We start from the raw sequence: 27,671 nt of genomic DNA on the forward strand, positions 1-27,671 counted from the left end.
TAGGCCAATACCAATCTAATGGGATATATGATCATTTCATTTAAACAAATGTTTTTTTAAGTGGTTATAACCATTTAGCATTTGATTATACATATAAATATCAAAAACAAAATATAATATATTCATAACCAATAGTATGGTGTTAGGAATTCACTGGAGCTATAAGATATATATACCTGAAGGACTGCCTATGGGCAATCTAATAAGCGCCCTGTATGCTTAAATCATATATTACTTATAATTCATATTTTTCTTTGCATGTCATACTAAATAACCTTGAATTTATCAGTTTCTTTGTTTGCAGTCCTTCCGTTATTCAACTTTTATTTTATAATTTTTTGTTTTCATTGTCCTACATATTGTTCCACATCCCAATTTATGCCTAATGGTTTTCTTTTTGATAGTGTTTAGTCTCCTCCCCTTACATTTTTGGGTATGTTTTCAATTGCCTTAAATGAAAAGTGTTTTCTCAATGTTTTCTAAAATGTTTTGCTATTGGTGTTTTAGCCAGCGGGTCCACTATGGATATAAGTGTTAGCTGACCCTTTCTTTTAGGGGTCATATTGTACATCCTACATACTGTAAAGCACATTTTACATGGTATTGAAAAATATTACATACTCTGATTTACATGCTAGTTCATGTTTAATATCATACCTTTTTTATGTTATGCTAGACCTAAACTGTGTTAAGACCTCTAATTATTCACAACCTTTGCATGGCCTTTATCCAATTTTATAAAAGCCTAGTCCTCTACTCCTGACTTCACAATCTTGTAAAAACATACATGTTCCATGTAAAGAGCTCATTAAATAATTTAAATATTAGAAGTATATGTATGCATAGGTAAATATAATTTATTTAGGTCTGTTTGATAAACCACTATTAGCGGCTTTGCAGTGATATTATTTACAGGAGGGTTAGCTTTATAGTAGTTTTACTGCATATCACACCTGTTAAAGGATTACATGGATCATTTTACAGTTTAACAATGATGTTAGAAATTTGTTAAGTTTGTTAACTGTCCCCATTTTGTTTGTGTTACAGGGAACAAGTAACCCAATATTTTTGAGTAGCATTGCCTTTTTCCAAGACTCTCTCATAAATAAGATGACTCAAATCAAACTATCGGTGTATGATGTCAAAGACCGATCTCAGGGAACTGTAAGTCATCTGTTTTATTTTAAAAAATGTAATTGTGTGACGCATCTGAAATGTGAAAACATTATACGTTGCTTTGTGGTTAACTAATGTAATATAGTAAATGCAGCTTGATGTGAAAAAGTTGTCTAGAGCAGCCATTTGTGAATTCTATATATAGGAGTGTTATTTCCACAATAGACAAAGTTGTCTTGTGCACTAATAGGCAACGTATTTGCTTCCAGCAGTTCCCAAATCATCATATATACTGCATAGTGTTTAACTGCTTTTCAAGGGACATTCTATCTTGATAAATGCCACAATGTATGTAGGGGAAAGATATAACCTAATTCTTAGAGGGAAAGCGTACAAGATGTATGCTGAGTTTATTCTGAGAGTGATCTGTGCTTAGTTTATTTTGTGATGTGCACCCAGTACAGCCTGTGAGTGCTTTCCACTCCTACATTTTGTATGTATTTTCTAGAGTACCCCACAGGTCTTTAAGTTTGTGCAAGCTAAGTGCAAGTACTTGTGTGTGTGTGTGTATATGTCTGTCTGTCGGTCTATCTATCTTTTTATATATATATATCTCATTTGGGTATATATTATAAGCTCCTGCACTGAATGAACTTTATAGAATGTTGTAGTGTCAGAGTTCTTAATCATATAGGATCTGCTGCAGTGTCTTTAAGGACAGCAATTAAATTACAGGTAAATTGAGCAAAATATATTAAATTACAAAGTTTTTTTTACTATGCATAATGAAACAGGGCTGCAAATTTGAACTGAATTACTATTTAAAAATGTTGAAGTAACAATGGCTGTTAGCTTGTGATGGTTTGTATGCAGCTCCGAAGACTGCTCTATTTGCCCATCACTTTGATCACTGGGTTATTGAGGGTTGTAATTCTTATTTTTTTGTGATAGAAAATGTTTGCCAAATTATACATTATTTATACCGACAAACTTTGTTCATGTGCATAAACATATAGTTTTATATGAGGTTACTTGGGGTAGGAATCTCTTGCAAAGTCACTAGGCCTTATGAGTCTTAGAAAGTCTATGATTAATAATTTTGGATTTGTTTCTCCTCTGCAGATGTATTTATTGGGCTTTGGAAAGTTTACAGTAAAAGACGTCCTACAAGAAAAAAATCACAGATTGCACTTAACATTAATGTGAGTATATCTACTGTTACTTATCTTTTTTTTTATCTATACTGGACAGCTGTAGGCAAGAGAGACACGGTATTAGATACATAGAGAAATTTAAAAATTTTAGGTTTATTTCATGTAAATTAATTTTTCTTTGGTCTTTACCTCTTTGATTTATTTTTATTAGACTGCCTTATTCTGTCTGATAATGTTTAATATTATTAATATTAAGTAACATGTGAGAAAACAGGCTATTCTGGATAGGCATTGGTAAGGGAATCCAAAATAAATATAGAATAAAATGAATTAATCCATTTCTGGTTCTTAGCATTTGCTGGTCAATAACATACAATGTCCAAATTTACATAGTTGCCGATAATCGATTTTCGGCATCTGTTAAAGGGACAGTTTACTCAAAAATTTTCTCCCCTTTAATTTGTTCCCAATGATCCACTTTACCTGCTGGAGTGTATTAAATTGTTTACAAGTAGCTCCTTTACCCTTATATTGGCATTTGAAATTGTTAATTTAGCATGTGGTATCCCCACCTATTCTGAAAGTTTGTGGCCGTGCGTACCAGCTATAGATAAGATTTGTAAACACAGCCAGCAGAAGAAATTACACTTCCAGTGTGATAAAGCAGAGATAAGGTAATAAAATGTTGATTTTCCATTGTTCTCTCAAAGTATTGGTGATTGTTTTAAGGACAGATATAAGATAAAGAAGCAGGTATAAGTACACAATGTGATACAGTAATGAGATCTGATTATACCTACAAGCTCAACCTATTTTATTAGGCTGTGGCTTCAAAACACAAAATCAGAGCTTTAATATACAGAAATAAACCTTAAAAAGCTAATTTTCAGACATTTTTTACTCTGCAGTTGGTAAAAAAAGCAATTGTAAACACATTAAGGGAAAAACTATTTTACAGTATACTGTCCCTTTAACTGTGATCAGTAGTTCTTTAGTGTTATCGACTTCCTTTGACATTGATTGAAACCAATTAATGATTTTGCATCATTCCTACACTGCAAATGTTTAACGTTTGCTGAACTTTGGCCAATGGTAATGCATCCCAGTTCCGGCACAAATGTTAACAAAAAAAATAAAACAAATGTTGCATAATAAAAATAAACATTAAAGAGACAGTCTATTCAAAATTAAACTTTCATTATTCAGATAGGGCATGCAGTTTTAAACAACTTTCTAATTTACTTTTATCGTCAAATTTGCTTTGTTCTTTTGGTATTCTTTTTTGAAAGCTAAACCTAGGTAGGCTCATATGCTAATTTCTAAGCTCTTGAAGGCTGCCTTTTATCTCAGGGCATTTTTACAGCTAGACAACACTAGTTCATGTGCTGCATATAGATAACATTGTGCTCACTCCCGTGGAGTTACCTAGGAGGCAGCACTGATTGGCTAAAATGCAAGTCTGTCAAAAGAACTGAAATAAGGGGGCACTCTGGAGAGGCTTAGATACAAGTTAATCGCAGAGGTAAAAAAGTATACTAATTTAACCGTGTTGTTTATGCAAAACTGGAAAATGGGTAATAAAGGGATTATTTATCTTTTTAAACAATAATAATTAAACCTCTGATATTTCACACATTAATGTGAACTTTAAAAATATTTTTTTACACTACATTAAATTATAATACATCAAATAAACTGTCAAAAAGATGATAGTAAACCATATTTTATTCAAACTATATTTACAAAAATAATGCATACTAATGCATTTTCATGACCTTCAAATAAACATATATATATATGAAGTACACTTTTACATAGCTACCACTATTTAGCAAAGCTCTCATACCAGCACTCCTAACCTGTGTCTATCTCAAAAAGCCTATCACAGTTAAATGCCACATGGGCAAAACAGTATTTGTTTAGATATAATTTTCATGTTCACATTAAAAAAAGTATTTTTTCCTTTAAAACTAGCATTCCACATAAAATGCAATGGATTACAGCTACTACAAGTTTTTCATGCACTGGTAAAACAAAATGTTATAGTATGTAAACTGTGCGTGTTAAATGGAAGCCAATAAGGGATTTTGGGAAGTGCTAAATTGATATGCTTTACGACTGAAGATTATCAGCAACTATGTTAGCACAGCTTATATGTGGAGAAGGAAGATTAATTACTCCTTTCTATCCTTTCATTAAAAATAAAAACAAACACAGTGTATACAAAATAAGGATATGGGTCACTCCGAGCAAGCAGGAAACATGAACTGCTATACAATCTGTTACATAGAGGCTTTGGTTGAAGAGGTTAACAATGTATGTATATATGGGAGAGAAGGAAAGAATAATAGTGAAGTCCATTAAGACCAGAATATCACATTCAAAGGGAACGGCATTCACTCTCTGAAGAGCTATGTCTAAGCTCTTAGATAATCAGCAGCAGGCAGGTTTATAGCCCCATGGCTAACATGGAAACTCCAAGGCTCCAAAGGTAAGTAAAAAGTGTTTTATTAAAAACAAAGGACAAATTAACGCAGACTGCATCTGTGTTAGCAAATACTACAACGGAATGCTTCAAATACCAGCCATATGATACAAAAGTCTGTAATGTCCAGCAAATATCCGATGTACGTTTCGCTGGTATATAACCAGCTCTTTCAAGGATAGTTCCATTTGTTGCTTCCAGTCCTTTTAAATGTCAAGATGGATCCCAATTGGTGAAGGGTCGTGACTGTCACTCATTACGTACCGATCACTTGACCGTCTTTGTTCCATTTTGAGTGTATAACAATATATCTAGATATTATTATTTAGGAATATAGTATTTAATGTGGAACGATACAGTGCTTCAATTGGAAACAGACAAAAAGGAAGGATAAACTGAAAGGATACAAAAATTAAAATGTAACAAAAAAAATATATTATATAACACGCTGACTGGGGATTAAAACTCCTTTTCACAGGCTAAAAGTATGGTTACAGGGTGAGTCTTCTACCACTACACCATTTAACAATACAGATTGGTGTAGGGGATAGATGGGTTATATAGTATAGAAATAGGGCACTAATCACTATTTCTATTTACATGTTTATAAAAACCCATAGGTACAATGGTACATAATAATGGTTATAAATAAACAATATTCAATATGAAACTCAGTCAATTACATAGGAAATATTATATTACAATATTATAAAATGTTTAAAAATTATAAAAAAAATGGGTCAATTCAAAATCTTTATTCAGTCCGCCAGGTATAAGTGTATTCAAATTAAAAATTAATTTAATTTCTGATCATCCTAAGGCATTGGCCAAATTACCCCCTCTCTAATAGGTTTCTAATTTTTTAATGCCCATGTTCTTTATTATATACATCAGATCATTATTCTGTACCCTCTTGAAATGCTCTGAAACAGTATATAGGTCATAATCTCTCTTAATATTGTAAACATGTTCTTGGAAACGTTTACCCAGTTTCCTGTAGGTACGGCCCACATACTGTAAATGACATGAGCATTCCAATAAGTATACAACAGTTGATAACCTGTCATTCAAAAATTTTTGTGAGAGTCAAATAGTTTTCTAAAAAGAAATTGAGAACATTTGAGATACACACATCTGCTCTTTGTTGCCATTATTAAAAATTACCTTTTCTTTCATAAGGTGGTGAGGGTCCACGGTCCATTACTTCTGTTATTTAACTCCTGGCACTAGGAGGAGGCAAAGATTCCCAAAACTCTGAGAACTTTAGCCCTCCCACCTTCCTGGTATGCTAGAGTTATCTTTACCTCCTAGGAGGAAGGTGAAGAATTGAGGGGTTCCAGATTCTTCTTTTAGAGGGTCAGACCGATTTGAGACCCATTTTACCCTCAGAGAGCTGCTATTGAGAGACAGAGGAGAGATTGAAGTATTGGGCAGGTACACAATGACTCCCAGTGAAGGAGTTGGTTACAAGCCTGCCACAGGGGACCGGTCCCTTAGCCTCCTGTTGGGTCATCTATATACTCCTTACATATATACTCTGCTTTGACATACACAGCACTGGATGGACTCTCTACTGGAAGCAGTTTCTTTTGCAGCTTGTACTACAGTATACACTAGACTTTACATCTATTTCATGTATAGCTGTTTTATAGTAGACTGTCTATGGGACTTGAAAGATTCACTTAGTATTAGAAAAAAAGCTGTGCGGAATAAAAATGTCAAACGTATAAGCTAACATAAGGATGTTTTTTATTTAACAACTACTTTTACACTCTATTATTTTTATTCAGTTTATTTTCAACGATAGATTGTCAATTATTTTTTAGTTTAAAGCACGCTCTTGTTAGTTACGCAAGCACCAGCCTCTTTAGAGTTACTATAGTAGTAGTAGGCAGTATCTCATACCAACAGCCTTTTGTTGTTTTCTTCGCTTAATGGTTGGAGAATCAGTTTTCCAAAGAGTTATCTTTCTCCTCATACCAGAATCTATTTCCTAGTAGTCATTAAAGACTAAAAAACAATGAGACTTTATTGTAAAGATCATAGGAGATCAAGGTTACAGATAACGTGTGACATGTGGCATGGAAGTTTTTTGTCTGATGATTGCAGCATTAGATGATATTTAATTGGCTTGGTATCACATGAGATTTCTTCAACTTTGGGAAGAAGTGTAGTCTTTGCACCATTGGCTTAGCATGCAAATGATCCTCTTGGATTCCACTAGAAAGCAATCTGTATCCTGGTGGGGGCATCCTTTGTCCGTCCATCTTGGACAATAATTACAACAGATGCAAGTGTCTCAGGTTGGGGTGCAGTATGAGGGTCCAGGAGAGCACAAGAAGTTTGGTCTCCTCAGAAGGCATGGTTACCAATAAATATCTTGAAACTCTGTGCTATGTTTGGGGCCCTTCAGAACTGTAGCGTCTTCTGAAAGAAGAGACTTATCAGCATTTAAATTCAGACAATATTACAGTAGTGGACTATATCAATCATTAAGGGGGAACACGCAGTTCCGTAGAGATGGAGTTTTCTCTAATTTTAGCTTCGGCAGAGAATAATCTATACAATTTCTTCAATTCATTTCCCAGGTGTGATCAACTGGGAAACAGATTATCTCAAGTCTCCAGACTCTTCATCATGGGGAATGATCCTTAAAATGGGAAGTTTTTAACCAGATTGTAGATAAATGGGGTGTATCAGAGATAGTCCTGATGGCTTCTTGTTTGAGCAACAAACTTCCCAGTTATTTTGCAAGATCCAGGGATCCACAGGTGCAGTTTGTATATCATCGAGATCTTGATTCTCTTAACTTGAAGGCTTAGAGATTGAACTCCTAATTTTAAGACAAGTTTTTTTTTCTGATGCTGTAGTTGATACCTTAATTCAAGCCCTAAGGACTGTTTCAAGAGAGATCTATCACAAGATTTGGACAGTTTTTCTCTTTCCTGGTTTTAAAAACAAGGTTTTAGCTGGCATTCCTTCAGAATTCCTAGAGTTCTTTAATTTTTTTCAAGAGGGCTTAGATAAGGGTTTTTCTGCTAGCTCTTTAGAGAGTCAGATTTCAGTGCTTTCCAGGTTACATCACAAGAAAATTGCTAAGCTTTCCTATATTCAGGACTTTATTCAAGCTTTAGTCAGGATAAGTTCACTGATTAGTCTGATTTCTCCTCATTGGAACTTTAACTTGGTTCTAAGAGCTTTGCAGGTCTCTCCTTGAATCTATGCATAGTTTGGACATCCAGCTTCTGTCTTAGAAGCTATTCTTTGTTTTAACAATATCTTCTACCAGAAGTTTTTGAATTGTCTGCACTTCTTATCTTATTTTTTAACCAGTATAAGGTGGTTTTAAGGATTAAATATAACTTTTTTTCAAAGGTGGTTTCTTCTGATAACGTCAGTCGGGGAAACTGTTATTCCCTCTCTTTGTCCTAATCCACGAGATTTTAAATAAAGGCTTCTACATAATTTGTATATAGTTAGAGCTACATAGATGCTTTAGCTTCTTGGCTAAAACGATTCATTAACACTAACTTGGAGTCAGGAAAGTCCCCCCCCCCCCAAAAAAAAAAAAATAAATTATTACAACCCTTTCTTCTAGATCAGTTTCCACTTCTTAGGCTTTCAAAAAAACGAGGCTTCTATTGTACACATTGTACAAAAGGTAGCAACAGAGTCATCCTTACATAGGTTTTTTTAAATTCTACCAATCTGATATTTTTTTTTGCTTTTTCAGTAGCAGCCTTTGGTAGGAAAGTTCTCTATTCAGAAGCATCTGTTAAGAAGTTGACTGCTTTTCAAAAAATGTTTTTTTCCCACCCAAAATTACTTGTGGACACCACAGCTTGGGTATTAGTTCCCGGGAGTAGTGAATCGTGGACACTCACAACCTTATTAAAGTAAACATAATTTATGCTTACCTGATAAATTAATTTCTTTCATAGTGGTGAGACTCCACGAGTCCCGCCCAATTTTATTAAATTATTTTTTTTCTGGTGGCAGTTCTAGTTTGCACCTCATTTCCACCTAAAGGGGAGGAGAGTCCATGGCTTCATTCATTACTATTGGAAATTAAGAACCTGGCCACCAGGAGGAGGCAAAGACACCCCAGGCAAAGGCTTAAATACCTCCCCCACTTCCCTCATCCCCCAGTCATTCTTTGCCTTTTGTCACAACGCCTAGTCTTAGCCAAGAGAGGCTTTTCTGAAAGTGTGATTGATACTCTAATTCAGGCAAGGAAGCCAGTCACTTGTCGCATCTACCATAATGTGTGGAGGACTTACTTGTCCTGGTGTGAGAAACATGGATATCCTTGGCATAAGGTGAAGGTATCCAGGATTCTGTCCTTTCTCAAAGATGGTTTGGAAAAGGGTCTTGCCGCTAGTTCCTTAAAGGGACAAATTTTTGCATTATCAGTTTTGTTGCATAGGAGACTCACTGAGCTCCCTGACATCCAATCTTTTGTTCAGGCTCTGTCTAGAATCAGGCCTGTCTTTAGACAGTCGGCTCCGCCTTGAAGCTTAAACTTAGTCCTTAAGGTTTTGCAGAGGGTTCTGTTTGAACCTATGCATTCCATAGACATTAAGATTTTGTCCTGGAAGGTTCTCTTCCTGTTGGCTATTGCATTGGCACGCAGAGTATCTGAACTAGCTGCCTTGCAATGTGATCCTCCTTATCTGGTTTTTCATGCGGATAAGGCTGTACTTCACACTGGGTTGGGGTTTCTCCCCAAGGTAGTGTCTAACCGTAATATCAATCAGGAAATAGTGGTTCCTTCTTTGTGTCCTAACCCTTCTTCTTCAAATGAGAGGTTACGTCATAACCTGGATGTGGTTCGTGCCTTGAAGTTCTATCATCAGGCTGCAAAGGATTTCAGACAGTCTACATCTCTTTTTGTGGTGTATTCTGGGAAGCGCAAGGGGCAAAGGGCCTCTGCTACTTCTTTGTCTTTTTGGTTGAGGAGCTTGATTCGCTTGGCTTATGAAACATTGGGACATAAGCCTCCTCAGAGGATCATGGCTCATTCAAGTAGAGCTGTGGCTTCGTCTTGGGCCTTCAAGAATGAGGCCTCTATGGAGCAAATTTGTAAGGCGGCTACCTGGTCCTCCATACACACTTTTACAAAGTTTTACAAGTTTGACGTTATTGCTTCTGCAGAAGCTGTTTTTGGGAGAAAGGTTTTACAGGCTGTGGGGCCTCAGATTAGGGTCCGCCTTTTACCCTCCCGGTTTCATTCAGTGTCCTCTAGAGCTTGGGTATATGTTCCCAATAGGATTGAATGAAACCTTGGACTCTCCGCCCCTTTAAATGGAAAACATAAATTATGCTTACCTGATAATTTCATTTCCATCGAGGGGAGGAGAGTCCACAGCTCCGTTGGGCAGACCAAAATTTATTCATCTTCTTGCACCTTTTTATACCCTGATGTTTCTCCTACTGTTCCTGCTTCCCTCTGCAGAATGACTGGGAGATGAGGGAAGTGGGGGAGGTATTTAAGCTTTTGGCTGGGGTGTCTTTGCCTCTTCCTGGTGGCCAGGTTCTTAATTCCCAATAGTAATGAATGAAGCCGTGGACTCTCCTCCCCTCGATGGAAATGAAATTATCAGGTAAGAATAATTTATGTTATTCCCTTCATTGTCCTTTCCTACCTTTTTACTTCTCCTTGCTTGGCTATACGTAAGACGAGCATACCAGAGAGGTGGGAGGAATGAAGTACTCTCATAGGGAATCTTTGTCTCCTAGTGGCCAGGAGAAATGGATTGTGGATTCTCACCACCATGAAAAAAAACAATTTTATCAGGTAAGCATAAATTTTGTTTTTCTTTTTAAAACTAACTCTACATGTAAAATACAATGGATTACGGTTACTACCTCCAAAGTTTTCACGCCCTGGTAAAACAGAATGCTAAACTATGTAAAGTGTGCATTGAAGACCTAAGAGTAAGAGACTGCACATTGAGTGGCACTGACCTTGTGGACAAGCATGGAAGTTTTTCTAGCTTTTGTTCTGTCTCAGTTTAGTGCGTCTCTCTATTTTCTTGTTTTATGCAAATTACTCTTAGGTCTCCCTATGTGTAAAAAGGGAAACCAGACTTGGACTCCTTGCACATATGCCCTAGAGAGATGCAACTGCACCTCACTGACGAGGTCCAAGAGAGGCCGAAACGTACGTCTGGGGTTTGTTGTTTTCTCTTGTTCAGAGAAGAATTGCTTGGTATTTCGGCGCTGGACTGTCATTGGGCAGGGTCAGACTGATATGCTACAGGATATGTTTTCTCTGTGAAAGGCATAATGTGCTAAAAGAGACTGCACACTAAGTGGCACTGGCCTAGTGAACAAGCATGGAAGTTTTTCTAGCTTTTGTTCTGTCTCAGTTTAGTATGTCTCTCTATTTTCTTGTTTTTTAACAAGCACAAGACAACACACCCCATATGCCTCTAGTCGGTCTTCATTTTTAGAGTGTTCCGGAACACGAATAGGTAAGTACCTTGGGACCTTGCTATAGAAGGATAATTAATTTCTCCTTTCCTATTACATCTCCTTACACTTACTGTCAAAACGTAATCAAGCTACCTCCTGTTATCAAGTTTTATTTATGTTTATAAGAGTGGAAACATTTATAACTTTTTAATATTAGATAATAAAATGTTCCTGGCGATATTATTTAGAAGATGTTCTGTGTAATTTGTTTGTTTATTTAAAACAGCCATGTGATAATATGCATGTATTACGTCTTTGTTTTTTGTTAACTTCAGAAACTGTCTCAAGATTTAATTCATTTTATGAAATGGTTCTCTTAACAATATATTTTTTATGAATATGTTAAATTTTATCTCCTAAAGGTCTGCTGAGCAAGAGCGTGTGGGTAACATTACCGTTATAGGCTGGCAAATGGAAGAAGAAAATACTGATCAGCGGGCCCCTGTGACCAGATCTACAGACACAGTTAATGGAAGAGTGAGTAATACCTGGATATAATAACATAGTAGATGAGGTTGAAAGAAGACAGAAGTCCATAAACTTCAACCTATGCAGAGACTACCTGATTTACACTAAAGATGCTGAAAATTTAACTTACTTTAGACAATTAGAAAACTGATCCATTTAAAGGGATACTGAACCCACATTTTTTCTTTCATGATTCAGATAAAGCATGCAATTTTAAGCAACTTTTTAATTTACTCCTACTTTACTTTTTCTTCGTTCTCTTGGTATCTTTATTTAAAATAGCAGGAATGTAAGCTTACGAGCCCGGCCCATCTTTGGTTCAGCACCTAGGTTGTACTTGCTGATTGGTGGCTAAATGGTATTCACCAATCAGCAAGTGCTATCCAGGGTCTTAACCAAAAATGGCCCGGCTCATAAGCTTACATTCCTGCTTTTTAAAATAAAGATAGCAAGAAAATGAAGACAATTTGATAATAGGAGTAAATTATAAAGTTGCTTAAAATTGCTGCTCTATCTGAATCATGTATCCCTTTAACACAAGCAATGATATCCCTTGAATTCTGTTTTTAGCCAGAACTATATTTAAGCCATTTTTAAATGTATCCACGGTATTGGCAGTTACTACCTTCTTAGACAAGAATTTACACAACTTGATTGCTCTTACTGTGAAAAAATATTTTCATTGCTGGAGATTTAATCTCCTTTCCACTAACCTTAAACTGTGAGCTCATGTCACAAACAACCACCTTGGAATGAACAGCTAGTTAGAGTTTAGCTAACCTCTCTTCATAGTTTAAATCCTCCATTCCCCTTATTATTTTTTTGGTCCTTCTCTGAACTTTTTCTAATTCTGCTTTGTTCCTTTTAAAAATTTGGCGCCCAGAAATGCACTCCATTTTCAGGGTGAGGTCTTACCAGGGATTTATACAGCAACATAATTATGCTTTCTTGTTATTATTGCATCTATGCCTCCTTAATACATGCTAGTATCTTATTAGGCTTAGAAGCCTAATAATAGAAGAATTTCAAGGAAAACTAGATTTTGAAGAGGATATTGAGTGTTAAAACAATTAGTAAATTCCATAAACCTGTTTTGCAGAAATGCTGATGAAAACAAATCACACTAGAGAGAGATTTTTTTTACCAAAGTAAGATGTTTAGAATGCTGGTTCAGAGATCTTATAAGTGCAATAGCAGTGGCGTTACAAGGGGGGTGCGGCCCGCACCGGGTGACACTCTCAGGAGGGGTGACACCGGCAGGCACATAGTTGCTGGCTTCCTGGCCTCTTAGATCAAAGATGTTTAAACGAGAAGCCTGACTAGCAGCTCAGAGTCAGACTCAGTAAAATGACCTATGCAAACAAACCTTCGCTTTTTTTGCTCCCTTCCTCCCCCGTGTCAAACTGTGTGTGAGTGTTTTAACAGCGTGGTGCATCAAGCATCAGCAAACACCGGCCCTTCCCTCCTTTCCCCCCTGCAGACATCAAGGAAGCGCGGCACTGTGGAGCAGAAGGTATGGGGGCTGGCTACTGTCTCGTTGGCAGTGATGTGCTATGATAAGGCTTGTGGCTCCTTAATGCTATATCTGTGGCAAAATTCTAGTGTGCGTACCCAGGTCCTTTTTACTGGAATATATATAGAAAAATTGATAGGCTTTGCCCCTGGTGCACCCTGGGCTCTGGATTATACGCTTATCCTTTAAAACATAATGGTGCTACAATAAGCATCAATATCAATTTAACAGTATTTTTAGTGCTCTAAAGAAGCCTAAAAAGAAACCAGTAATTCTATAAGCAAGAGGTTTGTGGGTGGTGAATTGCTTCCAGCTCAAATCACATTGATACAGAAAAGGTTGCTATAAATATCACACTTTAGCGTAAAGCTGGTGGCAGAAGGTGGCCAAATATATTTGTCTAGGTTAGATATTCCCCAGAGGCTACTCAGAGTAGACCATTTTTTTCATCTATCACCGAAAATGCTGTACGATTTTACAGAAACCAGAATGCACAGAGGAAAACTGTATATAATGAACATTATTTGTATGATAATATGCTAATACAAGACTGCTATTTAATATAATTTTCCTTGACAGAAAATATGGCATTACGATATATGCACTAAAATAACAATTTGGTTAGGCGATTGTTTACATATCCATAGAAATACATATAAGGATATAACATCTTTAAATACGATGACCAAACTGTACAACAAAGACAAACACAGGGTGTGCGGTTATCCTCCCACTAGCGCGGGCTTCTCTACAGACACACAGGAGGAAGAAGTGTACAGTGAGGACTAGAGGTACAAATATGTATTTCTTTGTTAATACCTGAGGTTTTAGAACATTGCTTGTTCTTTTCTCTGCTACTATCCAGAAATGCAGCGATTATGTGAAACTGCGATATCTCCTCTCTTGCTTCATTTCATTTCAACAGAGTACAGACTCTACTGAAATGAAATAAAGCAGAGCTGCAGAAATCCCGGTAGGTTGAACACACGCAGAGCAACTAGTGGAAGCAGAAAGGCATCCTGTTGTATGTCACAGATGAGTGTAGGCTTGTCATGGATATTCAGAGTGACTAAGCAAGCACTTTGTTTTTTATGTGCCAGATCATGGATTGTATTGGGGTCAATGAACTTTCAGGAGATCCAGTGTCACAGCAGCTGTTAGTGCCCTTTCTCGTGGTTTTGTGATTTCAAGTTGTATAACACCCATCTTTATTTAAAAGTGCATTGCCTTTCTGTAATATTTTTCTGTCTTATTTTCCAGTGTCTCTGGACTATTTTCCAGAAACTCTATATGAGTTTCTGTGACTTTGTTTGTGTGCTGTGCATCTCTGTGCTTATATCTTTGTGTGTCTGTGTGTGTGTGTGTGTGTGTGTGTGTGTGTCAGTCTGTGTATCAGTACAGAGACATCAGTAATAATTTAGTGTCCTGTCATCCAAAATACTCTGTATCTGTGTGTGTGTCTCTGCCTCTATATGAGTTTCTTTGTATGTGTGTGTGTCAGTGTCTCAGTGTGTGTATCTCTATGCTTATATCTGTGTGTGTGTGTGTATATGTGTCAGTCTGTGTATCTGTACAGAGACATAAGCAATAATTTAGTGTCCTGTCACCCAAAACACTCTGTATCTGTGTGTCATTATGTATGTCTTTCTGTATGTGTGTGTCTGTATGTATCATTGTGTCTCTGTATCTGTGTGTATGTTTCTGTGTGTCACTGTGTCTGTATGTGTGTCACCATCTGTGTGTCACTGTGTCTGTATGTGTGTCACCCTCTGTGTGTCAGTGTGTCTGTCTCTTTGTATGTGTGTGTCTGTGTATCATTGTGTCTCTGTATCTGTGTGTATGTTTCTGTGTTACTGTGTCTGTATGTGTATCACCGTCTGTGTGTGTCTGTCTCTTTGTATGTGTGTGTCTGTGTATTGTATCTCTGTATTTGTGTGTGTGTTTCTTTGTGTCACTGTGTCTGTATGTGTGTCACCGTCTGTGTGTGTCAGTGTGTCTGTCTCTTTGTGTGTGTGTGAGTCTGTGTGTTTCATTGTGTCTCTATCTGTGTGTATGTTTCTGTGTGTCAGTGTGTCTGTCTTTTTGTATGTGTGTGTCTGTGCATATGTCTGTGTCCCTGTGTGTCTGTCTGTGTATGTATGTGCCTGTGTGTGTCACTGTGTTTCTATGTGCGTGTCTATGTCAGTGTGTCTTTCTCTCTGTGCATGTGCATCTGTGTGTATGTGTCTGTATATCTAAGTGTATCAGTGTGTGTCTTTCTGTGTGTGTTTTCATGCAATTCCAAAAATAGGCCCACCAAAATTATCAACTCCAGGCCCATGAAGCCCTTAATCTGGCATTGGTCACATCACTACAGGGCACTGTGGCAGGCAACATCTACATAGGAGAAAACCAGCGGAGGAGTAAGAAAACATAATCCAACTATGCATGTATCGTTGCGTAGTATATGAAAAATTCATATTACGAATCCGTTTTCTTCTACACGTTGCTGAGCTGTATCCTGCCCTGTTCTTTTTCCCACTGGGGGAGGCGACACTATGAGTTACCACACCGGGTGACACCAACCCTAGTGATGCCACTGACAATAGCACTTAGTCTGAATTTCAAATGAGTGGAAGTAACTTGGAAATTTGTCAGAAAAAACACTATTTTCCCTACCCCATGTATCATGTGAAAGCCATCAGCCAATCATAATACGTATATACTATTAGCATGCTCAGTAGGAGCTGGTGTCTCAGAAAGTAGGCATATAATGGATATTTGATAATGGAAGTACACCCTGTTCCAAATTATTATGCAAATTCTATTTCAGTGTCACAAAGATTAAATATATATTTTTTTCAGTTTAACTCATGGATGGCATTGCGTCTCAGGGCTCTTTTGATCAATGAAAACAATCTCGGACACCTGTGATAATTAGATTGCCAGGTGAGCCCAATTAAAGGTAAAACTACTAAAGGAGGGTGTTCCACATTATTAAGCAGAGCACAATTTTCAAGCAATATGGGGAAGAAAAAGGATCTTTCTGCTTCCGAAAATAGTGAAATAGTTCAATGCCTTGGACGAGGTATGAAAACATTAGATATTTCACGAAAACTTAAGCGTGATCATCGCACTATTAAGAGATTTGTGGCTGATTCAGAGCACAGAGTGGTTCGTGCAGATAAAAGGCACATTGAGGAAGATTTCTGCCAGATCCATGCATCGGATCAAGAGAGCAGCTGCTAAAATACCATTACATAGCAGCAAACAGATATTTGAAGCTGCTGGTGCCTCTGGAGTCCCACGGACATCAAGGTGTAGAGTCCTCCAGAGTCTTGCAACTGTGCATAAACCTTCCATTCGGCCACCACTAACCAATGCTCACAAGCAGGAACGGCTGCATTGGGCAGAAAAATACATGAAGACTAATTTTCAAACAGTCCTGTTCACTGAGTACCGTGCAACCCTGGATTGTCCAGATGGATGGAGTAGTAGATGGTTGGTGGACGGCCACCCTATTCGAACAAGGCTGCGATGTCAGTAAGGTGGTGGTGGCGTCATGTTTTGGGCCGGAATCATGGGAAGAGAGCTGGTCGGCCCCTTTAGGGTCCCCAAAGGTGTAAAGATGACCTCTGCAAAGTATGTGGAGTTCCTGACTGACCACTTCTTTCACTGGTACAGAAGGAAGAACTATGCTTTCCGTAATAAAATCATCTTCATGCATGACAAGGCACCATCTCATCCTGCAAAGAATACCTCTGCATCAATGGCTGCTATGAGGATAAAAGGAGAGAAAGTCATGGTGTGGCCTCCATCCTCCCCTGACCTCAGTCCTATTAAGAACCTTTGGAGCATCCTCAAGCAAAATATCTATGAGGGAGGGAGGCAGTTTACATCCAAACAGCAGCTCTGGGAGGCTATTCTGACATCTTGCAAACAAATTCAAGCAGAAACTGTCCAAAAACTCACAAGTTTAATGGATGCAAGACTTCTGAAGCTAGTATCAAATAAGGGGTCCTATGTTAAAATGTAACGTGACCCGTTAAAATGTTTAAAAAGTTAAAATGTTGTTCAAAGTTTGATTGAAATAGCTTTTGATTTCAGTAAATATGCTGCAAACACAACAAATGACAATTTTCAGTTCTTTACAACCTATACAGTGTTTTGGAACAGTGCATTGTAAGTTTTTTATTTTGAAAAAAAAAATACTGTTATCATTAGGAGGTTTGTTCAATAAAATTTTAATTGTATTTTATACTTATTTATATAAATATATATATATATATATATATATATATATATATATATATATATATATATATATATATATATTTGCAAAGATAAATTACTTAGCATTAATGGTTAGTTTTAAAATACACAGGACTATGAAACACAAGTTTAAAATACAAATTGGGCCCTTTTAAAATTACTAACTGCAATTTGACTATAGTCTTAGAATACCTTTGTCTAAAATATTAAAAATATATATCATCCATCACCCAAATAAACAAATCAATGTTTCAGCTTCCAGAATTTCTCCGATAAATCAAATTTCACTTCATAAATTGAAAGAGGTAATTTTTGCAAGATGGATAAAAATTAGGCCCAGGTTGCTTTATAATAGACTGGATCGCAAGGCAGCCGTTTGTAAGGCAAAAATTTAGCAGCATCCCCCTTTTTCTCTCTTGCCTGGGGTTATATCACTCGATATAATCCCACCTCTTTTTTTTCTAATCATTGGTAAAATTAGGATGATAGGCCCTTCTGAAGCTTGTCCCTGATTGGTTATTTGGAGACGCCTCCCTGATTGGCTACTGGGAAATTTCATTTTCAACAGCCAAATGTCTTTTGGCTGTAATACTGGATTTAGGCCATCGGGGGAAGCAGACAGAGACAAACAGTTTCATTCAAATATTGCTGCAGTTCAATTATCTAATCTATAAAATGTTTATCAAATACACTATTTCTTTATATTAATAAACCTGTCTGGTCATATGTTTAATATACATTGATCATATTTTGTAATTTTTCCTGATTATTTTAATATGAAACATCAGTATTATTTCTAACATCATATTATTATCTTATATTCATATAAAAACACAGCATATTTCACATTCAGTACACCTCTTTATGGGACAACCACACATGTATTTGTTAGATGCCTGAAAAGTAAAAAGAATAGGTTATTTATATTTTTCATTCAGCAGAAATTTAAATTTATATTATACGAACAGACAATTTAATATCAATTTATTTGTATCTAGTATTTAATAGTCTGAGGCACATATTTAATGTTTGAAAACTATATATATGATTTGCCCAATCCTTGATCCTTAAGACTTCTATGATTTTTCAAAAAAATACATAGGTTGACATGTTAGAATCTTAACTCTCAGGTTTTCAACTTCCTAGGCATAGATAATCTCCCAGATTCATGTGTTCATATTTAATATGTTGTCTGAATATATACATATATATATTCATTTGAGTATCTTAACTACATGAAAATTACATAGATCATTTGTTATCAAAAGTACATAGGTTAAGATATTTTGAAATCTTAATTTTTGGCTTCTATGCTTCCAAGGAACACATGGCTGGGCAGGATGCCTATGTAGCTCAACAGGGGCCACTTAACATCTAGAGATATTTAGGGCTAGATTTATCAAAGCTGATTTTTATTGGGTCATGCTTGGTGCAAATTTTTTTTAATGCGAAATTGCGCCTTTGATGGCGCAAATTGTGTCATTTCCTCGATCTTTGTTGACTCTAGTTGTTTTGGAGCGAGATCGCGTTTGTTATGACACGAATTGTGTCATTTTCTGGTTTTAGTTTTGCGCCAAAGATGTTTTAACTTCCTTTTGCATAATGCATCATTCTTGGCACCAAAATTTAATTATTTTACCCCTCTCCCTCTATTGCACGCTGTATTCATGAATTTTGAAAGCTATTATGCCTGCTTTTTTATTTTATTTTTTGTTTGAAAAAAAACAAATTACTATCTTTTTTTTTCTATCTGCTGAAACTGTTAGATTGTGGAAATTGAATGTTTTGCTTATGTTATTTTTCTTTTTCTGTTACTTGAAGGAAATTATTGCTGACATTACAGGAGGCAAGGGTCATACCCTTCCTCAGGACAGGGCCAAATCAAAGGCCAAACAGTCTAATTTTCGTGCCTTTCGAAATTTCAAGGCAGGAGCAGCATCAACTTCCTCCGCTTCAAAACAAGAGGGAACTGTTGCTCATTCCAGACAGGCCTGGAAACCTAACCAGTCCTGGAACAAGGGCAAGCAGGCCAGAAAGCCTGCTGCTGCCCCCAAGACAGCATGAAGGGATGGCCCCCTATCCGGAAACGGATCTAGTGGGGGGCAGACTTTCTCTCTTTGCCCAGGCGTGGGCAAGAGATGTTCAGGATCCCTGGGCGTTGGAGATCATATCTCAGGGATATCTTCTGGACTTCAAAGCTTCTCCTCCAATCAGATAAAGAAAGAAGCATTCCTAAGCTGTGTGCAAGACCTCCTAGTAATGGGAGTGATCCATCCAGTTCCGTGGACGGAACAGGGACAGGGATTTTATTCAAATCTGTTTGTGGTTCCCAAGAAAGAGGGAACCTTCAGACCAATCTTGGATCTAAAGATCTTAAACAAATTCCTCAGAGTTCCATCATTCAAAATGGAAATTATTCGGACCATCCTACCCATGATCCAAGAGGGTCAGTACATGACCACAGTGGACTTAAAGGATGCCTACCTTCACATACCAATTCACAAAGATCATCATCGGTTCCTAAGGTTTGCCTTTCTAGACAGGCATTACCAATTTGTAGCTCTTCCCTTCGGGTTGGCCACAGCCCTGAGAATTTTTACAAAGGTTCTGGGCTCACTTCTGGCGGTTCTAAGACCGCGAGGCATAGCGGTGGCTCAGTATCTAGACGACATCCTGATACAGGCGTCAAGCTTTCAAATTGCCAAGGCTCATACAGAGATAGTTCTGACATTTCTGAGGTCGCACGGGTGGAAAGTGAACGTAGAAAAGAGTTCTCTATCCCCACTCACAAGAGTCTCCTTCCTAGGGACTCTTATAGATTCTGTAGAGATGAAAATTTACCTGACGGAGTCCAGGTTATCAAAACTTCTAAATACTTGCCGTGTCCTTCATTCCATTCCACGTCCGTCAGTGGCTCAGTGCATGGAAGTAATCGGCTTAATGGTAGCGGCAATGGACATAGTGCAATTTGCGCGCCTGCATCTCAGACCGCTGCAATTATGCATGCTAAGTCAGTGGAATGGGGATTACTCAGATTTGTCCCCTCTACTAAATCTGGATCAAGAGACCAGAGATTCTCTTCTCTGGTGGTTATCTTGGGTCCATCTGTCCAAGGGTATGACCTTTCGCAGGCCAGATTGGACGATTGTAACAACAGATGCCAGCCTTCTAGGTTGGGGCGCAGTCTGGAACTCCCTGAAGGCTCAGGGATTGTGGACTCGGGAGGAGAAACTCCTCCCAATCAATATTCTGGAGTTAAGAGCAATATTCAATGCTTTTCTGGCTTGGCCTCAGTTAGCAACCCTGAGGTTCATCAGGTTTCAGTCGGACAACATCACGACACTGGCTTACATCAACCATCAAGGGGGAACCAGGAGTTCCCTAGCGATGTTAGAAGTCTCAAAGATAATTCGCTGGGCAGAGTCTCACTCTTGCCACCTGTCAGCGATCCACATCGCAGGCATAGAGAACTGGGAGGTGGATTTTCTAAGTCGTCAGACTTTTCATCCGGGGGAGTGAGAACTCCATCCGGAGGTATTTGCTCAACTGATCCATCGTTGGGGCAAACCAGAACTGGATCTCATGGCGTCTCGCCAGAACGCCAAGCTTCCTTGTTACGGATCCAGGTCCAGGGACCCGGGAGCGACGCTGATAGATGCTCTAGCAGCTCCTTGGTTTTTCAACCTGGCTTATGTGTTTCCACCGTTTCCTCTGCTCCCTCGACTGATTGCCAAAATCAAGCAGGAGAGAGCATCAGTGATTCTGATAGCGCCTGCGTGGCCACGCAGGACCTGGTATGCAGACCTAGTGGACATGTCATCCTTTCCACCATGGACTCTGCCTCTGAGGCAGGACCTTCTAATACAAGGTCACTTCAATCATCCAAATCTAATTTCTCTGAGACTGACTGCATGGAGATTGAACGCTTGATTCAAGGCGTGGCTTCTCCGAGTCAGTCATTGATACCTTAATACAGGCACGAAAGCCTGTCACCAGGAAAATTTACCATAAGATATGGCGTAAATACCTTTATTGGTGTGAATCCAAGAATTACTCATGGAGTAAGGTTAGGATTCCTAGGATATTGTCCTTTCTCCAAGAGGGTTTGGACAAAGGATTATCAGCTAGTTCTTTAAAAGGACAGATTTCTGCTCAGTCTATTCTTTTGCACAAGCGTCTGGCAGAGGTTCCAGACGTAAAGGCATTTTGGCAGGCTTTGGTTAGAATTAAGCCTGTGTTTAAAACTGTTGCTCCCCCGTGGAGCTTAAACTTGGTTCTTAAAGTTCTTCAAGGAGTTCCGTTTGAACCCCTTCATTCCATTGATATTAAACTTTTATCTTGGAAAGTTCTATTTTTAATGGCTATTTCCTCAGCTCGAAGAGACTCTGAGCTATCTGCCTTACAATGTGATTCTCCTTATCTGATTTTTCATGCAGATGAGGTAGTTCTTCGTACTAAACCTGGGTTTTTACCTAAGGTGGTTTCTAATAAGAATATCAATCAAGAGATTGTTGTTCCATCATTGTGTCCTAATCCTTCTTCAAAGAAGGAACGTCTTTTACATAATCTGGACGTAGTCCGTGCCTTGAAGTTTTACTTACAAGATACTAAAGATTTTCGCCAAACATCTTCCCTGTTTGTCGTTTACTCTGGACAGAGGAGAGGTCAAAAAGCTTCCGCAACCTCTCTTTCCTTTTGGCTTCGGAGCATAATTCGCTTAGCCTATGAGACTGCTGGACAGCAGCCCCCTGAAAAGATTACAGCTCATTCTACTAGAGCTGTGGCTTCCACCTGGGCCTTTAAAAATGAGGCCTCTGTTGGACAGATTTGCAAGGCTGCGACTTGGTCTTCGCTTCACACCTTTTCAAAATTTTACAAATTTGATACTTTTGCTTCTTCGGAGGCTGTTTTTGGGAGAAAGGTTCTTCAGGCAGTGGTTCCTTCCGTTTAATCCTGCCTTGTCCCTCCCATCATCCGTGTACTTTAGCTTTGGTATTGGTATCCCATAAGTAATGGATGATCCGTGGACTGGATACACTTAACAAGAGAAAACATAATTTATGCTTACCTGATAAATGTATTTCTCTTGTAGTGTATCCAGTCCACGGCCCACCCTGTCCTTTTAAGGCAGGTCTAAATTTTAATTAAACTACAGTCACCACTGCACCCTATGGTTTCTCCTTTCTCGTCTTGTTTCGGTCGAATGACTGGATATGACGGTGAGGGGAGGAGCTATATAGCAGCTCTGCTGTCGGTGATCCTCTTGCAACTTCCTGTTGGGAAGGAGAATATCCCATAAGTAATGGATGATCCGTGGACTGGATACACTACAAGAGAAATAAATTTATCAGGTAAGCATAAATTATGTTTTTCTCAATTTCCTAGGTACCTTTTCAGGTCCAGGGATCCTCAGGCGGAAATTGTGGATGCATTAGCAGTGTCTTGGTTTTGCAACCTGGCTACATCTTTCCGCCTCTGTTTTTTTCTTCCAAGGGTGCTTTCCAAGATCATATTGGAACAGTCTCATGTGTTTCTGATAGCATCAGCATGGCCTCACAGGTTTGGTATGTGGATCTTGTTCGGATGTCCAGTTGCCATCCTTGGCCCCTTTCTCTTTGGCCAGCCCTTTTGTTTTATAGGCTATTTTTCCATCAGGATCTCAAATTACTAATTTGAAGGTATGGAAATTGATTGTTTAGTCATAGAGGTTTTTATCACTATGTTGCAGGCTTATAAGTCTGTTTCAAGGAATATGTATTATCAGGTTTGGAAAACCTATATTTTATAGTGTTCTTCTCATAAATTCTCTTGGCATTCTTTTAGAATCCCTAGGATTTTACATTTTTTTCAGGATGGTTTGGATAAGTTTGTCTGCAAATTTTTTGAAGGGACAAATCTCTGTTCTTTCTGTTTTGTTTCCTAGAAAGATTGTTTAAACTTCCTGATATTCACTGTTTTTTGTACCTGCTTTTGTTTGTATCAAGCCTGTTCATGTATTAATTTCTCCTTTTTGGAGTCTTATTTGGTTTAAGTATTTTGCATGCTCTTTCTTTTGAGCCTATATTTTCTTTGAAGATTATATACTTTCTTGGAGAGTGTTGTTTCTTTTGACTATCTCTTCTGCTAGAAGAGTTTCTGATTTATCAGCTCTCTCTTGTGTGTCTCCTTATCTGATTTTTTTCATCTAGATAAGTTGTTTTGTGGACTTCTTTTTTTCCTAAGGTTGTGAATTTGAACAACATTAGTAGAGAAATTGTTGTTCCTTCTTTGTTTCCTAATCCTAAATAATTATTTGAGAGTTCTTTACATCCTTTGGATGTGGTAAGAACTTTAAAATTCTATATTGAGGTTATTAGGATTTCAGAAGACTTCTAGTCTATGTATTGTTTTTCTAGTTCCAGAAAAGGTTAGAAAGCCTCTGCCATTTCTTTGGCATCCTGGTTAAGCTTTTGCTTTTCAAGGCTTATTTGGAGGCAGGGCAGGCTCCGCCTCAGAGATTTACAGCTCATTCTACTAAGTTCAGTCGCCATTTCTTGTGCTTTTTTCAGATTGAAGCTTCGGTTGATCAAATTTGCAAATCGGTAATTTGGTGTTCTTTGCATACTTTTATTGTTTTTACCATTTTGATGTATTTTGCTTTTTCTGAAGCAGTCTTTGGTAGAAAAGTTCTTCAGGCAGCTGTCTCAGTTTGATTCTACTGCTTTTGATTTAAGTTTTTTAAGAAAAATCTCATTATCATCTGGATTTAATCTCTCAGTGGAAATAGCTGTGGTTATTTTATCCCTCCCTCTCTAGTGACTCTTCTGTGGAGTTCCACATCTTGGGTATTTCTATCCCATACATCACTAGCTCATGGAGTCTTGCCAATTACATGAAAGAAAACATAATTTATGTAAGAATTTCCCTGATAAATTAATTTCTTTCATATTGGCAAAAGTCCATGAGGCCCACCCTTTTTATGGTGGTTATTTTTTTTTGTATAAAAGCACAATTATATTTCCAGTTCCTCTTTTTGTATGCTTTTTTACTCCTTTTTGTTATCACCTCACTACTTGGCTATTTGTTAAACTGAGTTGTGGGTGTGGTGAGGGGTGTACTTATAGGCATTTGAGGTTTGGGAAACTTTGCCCCCTCCTGGTAGGAATGTATATCCCATACATCACTAGCTCATGGACTCTTGCCAATATGAAAGAAATGAATTTATCAGGTAAGTTCTTACATAAATTATGTTTTTAGTTACTGACTTCTCTTTTGGACATCAGCCTGATCTTAAAATCTAATTAACACCCCACATTTGTTTCTGTTCACTTAGGGGCTGATGATCTAAAGTTCTCCTGTCTGGCGAGATTATCAAAGAAGTTTAGTTAGTACTGCAAGGCATCTCAAAGAATTTTAGTTAGTACTGCAAGGCACCTCAAAGAAGTTTAGTTAGTACTGCAAGGCACCTCAAAGAATTTTAGAAAGGCAAAATTTAGCTTGAGAGCTATCCAGATGTGAGGGAGAGACACTTGCATTGCTAAATAATACTAAGAAACAGCCCCCAAAGATTTTGCGTGGTTTCTATCAATACTGATTTTTTGACCATTAAGTACTTAAAGGGACATAATACTCATATGCTAAATCACTTGAAACTGATGCAGTATAACTGTAAAAAGCTGACAGGAAAATATCACCTGAGCATCTCTATGTAAAAAAGGAAGATATTTTACCTCACAATCTACTCAGCTCAGCAGAGTAAGTTCTGTGTAAAAAGTTATACTCAGCTGTGCCCAGCTGCAGGTAAAAAAAAAAAAAAATGAAGAAATGAACAGCAGCCAATCAGCATCAGCAGTGCTGAGGTCATGAACTCTTACTGTGATCTCATGAGATTTGACTTAACTCTCATGAGATTTCATAGTAGCTTCCTTTACCTGATTGGTGAAATAATATGAGAGTGCACGATGCTCATCCCTTCAGATGTCCCAGGACAGACACACTAAAATGCTGCTTAGAAATCCTTTACAATGGGAGGTGGCTACTGAGGAACTTTTGAGGTAAAATATCTTTCTTTTTTACATAGAGATGTTCAGGAGATATTTTCTAGTCAGCTTTTTACGGCTATGCTGCATCACTTTCAAGTGTTTAAACATTTGGGTATTATGGCCCTTTAAACTGCTCAGCTTGAAGACAGGTATTCCTTTAATAAACATATTGCATGACTGAGCTCAGGGCCTTATACTAACAAACCATTATTTGTGTGTACGTGATTTTGCAAGGGTATATTCAAGCATACAGTGTCAACCTGAATTACCACTACTTACTAAAATCAGATTTTTTTTTTGGCGTTTTCCAGTTAATCTGATAATATACGGTCAGATATTTTATTCCTGCTCATGAAAAGCATTTGCTACAATGATGGTGCAAAATTAATTTTTAATCTTCAAAATTTCAAATACTTATTTGTGTTGGAAAACGTAGGTAAATAATCCTAAAAGGTGGCGGATTGAAATCATCCTGATCCGATTGGGATGATTAAAAGCCCCTGCTAGTAGCCGATTGTCCTTGATCAAGCATGGGACGGCATTGCAATGTTAAATGAGGGCAGTGAGGTCCAGTGGACATGATTACTGGTAGTCCAACCAATAGTAAATGGACCCATAGTGCTCAAGACACAAACACATTTCTTAGCCCATGTCAGTATTTTGTCATTGAAATGAGTGAAGTTTCAACAAAAGACACCATAGATACAAGAGAAAGAGGTACATTTTATAATAGATGTAAATTAGAGCATACTGTTTAAAATAAAACAACTTTCCATCTGCATCAGGAAAGTTTCATTTTGACTTCTTTGTTCCTTTAAATCCATTCTATGGCTTCTCATTACAATAGTTATGATAAATGTGAATTAAATGGTACGTTTTTGTTATCACCCAGATTAAGTATATCTCTTTTCAATAATTTATTTTTCCCTTCTAGACAATTCTTTCTGTTGATGAAAGTTTAACAGAATCTCTAGGAATTCGATCAAAATATGCCTCATTGCGAAAAGACCCATTACTAAAATCAGGTAAGTTAGTTTTCTCTTGTCTTGGAGTTGAAAAAATATATAACAAAATAATTTCCAGTTAAATTAGAAATATATAAATATTTACTTAAGACTGTTGTTCAGTAGTCTAAATGCAAATTTAATATGAAAAGTAATACTTACTAGTTGTGTTTTAAAAAGCATAACCTCAAGAACTACTAGTATTCAGTTTTCCTCTTTTAATAATAGATTATTCTTATACTTCATTTATAAAGCGCCAAAAAATTACGCAACGCTGTCCATGGGTACAAAATAAAAAAAGTTAAACGATGATACAATATTTTTAAGAGACAGGACAAAATTTATCAAACAAGTACAGGAGGAGCGCTAAGTTATTGCGCTCCCGCAAAAGGGCAATAAATAACCAGCCATTACAAGTGGCTGGTTATTGCTACAGCGAGCTCGCAGTAACAGTTAGCGTTCCGAAAATTACATTTCTAAATGTCCCCCAATTGCCCCCAAACTTAAGTGTTAGTTTCCTTTAATAAAAAAAAAAAGGTAACATTTTTAAAAATAAAAACAAAAAACTGCTCTGTTTTGAGGGCTAAAGTTGGCAGGAGTGGGATGTTAGAAAAAAAACAAGCATTGAAAATCTCCTTATTACTTTGGGATCTATGGGAACTGTGTGTTCCCGTAAATATATATGTGTATATATATATATATATATATATATATATATTTAAAATTGCTTCCCATCGCTGTGTGACTTACCCCCTTCCCTGCGCTAGTTCTCATGCCATGTCTGACAGCATTAGAATGAAGCTCCCATTGAAGCCTATGGAAGTGCACTCTTGTGAGTGCAATGCTTCCGTGCAATGCGAAAGCAAGGTCACATTCACATTGTACCTAACTTGTAATATCAGCGCACAGCGCTGGTATTACAAAGAGGAGTGCAAATATCGCTTTTTAATCTCATTCTTAATGCACATACACTTATGTGTTTGTGTATGTGTGTATGTATATATATATATATATATATATATATATATATATATATATATATATATATATATATATATATATATATATATAGAGAGAGAGAGAGAGAGAGAGAGTTTGTGTATATAATAAAAAATAAATGAAAAGACCAATAATAGAAAATTTTATTAGTTGAACCCTGGATACCAATATTACTCTTAACAC

General features: G+C 37.4%; 1 protein-coding gene across 3 annotated transcripts in view; it reads left to right on the plus strand.

Moving 5' to 3' along the window:
* INPP4A (inositol polyphosphate-4-phosphatase type I A) overlaps positions 1-27,671 on the plus strand; it is a 430,069-nt gene that overhangs the window by 199,145 nt on the left and 203,253 nt on the right. For all 3 annotated transcript variants that reach the window (XM_053707704.1, XM_053707705.1, XM_053707706.1), the window contains exons 6-9: positions 1,048-1,164; positions 2,239-2,318; positions 11,595-11,709; positions 26,420-26,510. In XM_053707704.1, coding sequence (XP_053563679.1) covers positions 1,048-1,164; positions 2,239-2,318; positions 11,595-11,709; positions 26,420-26,510 — 403 coding nt within the window. The remainder of the gene's footprint in view (positions 1-1,047; positions 1,165-2,238; positions 2,319-11,594; positions 11,710-26,419; positions 26,511-27,671) is intronic.

Source organism: Bombina bombina, chromosome 3, assembly GCF_027579735.1.
Source record: "Bombina bombina isolate aBomBom1 chromosome 3, aBomBom1.pri, whole genome shotgun sequence".
NCBI classification, from domain to species: Eukaryota; Metazoa; Chordata; class Amphibia; order Anura; family Bombinatoridae; genus Bombina; species Bombina bombina.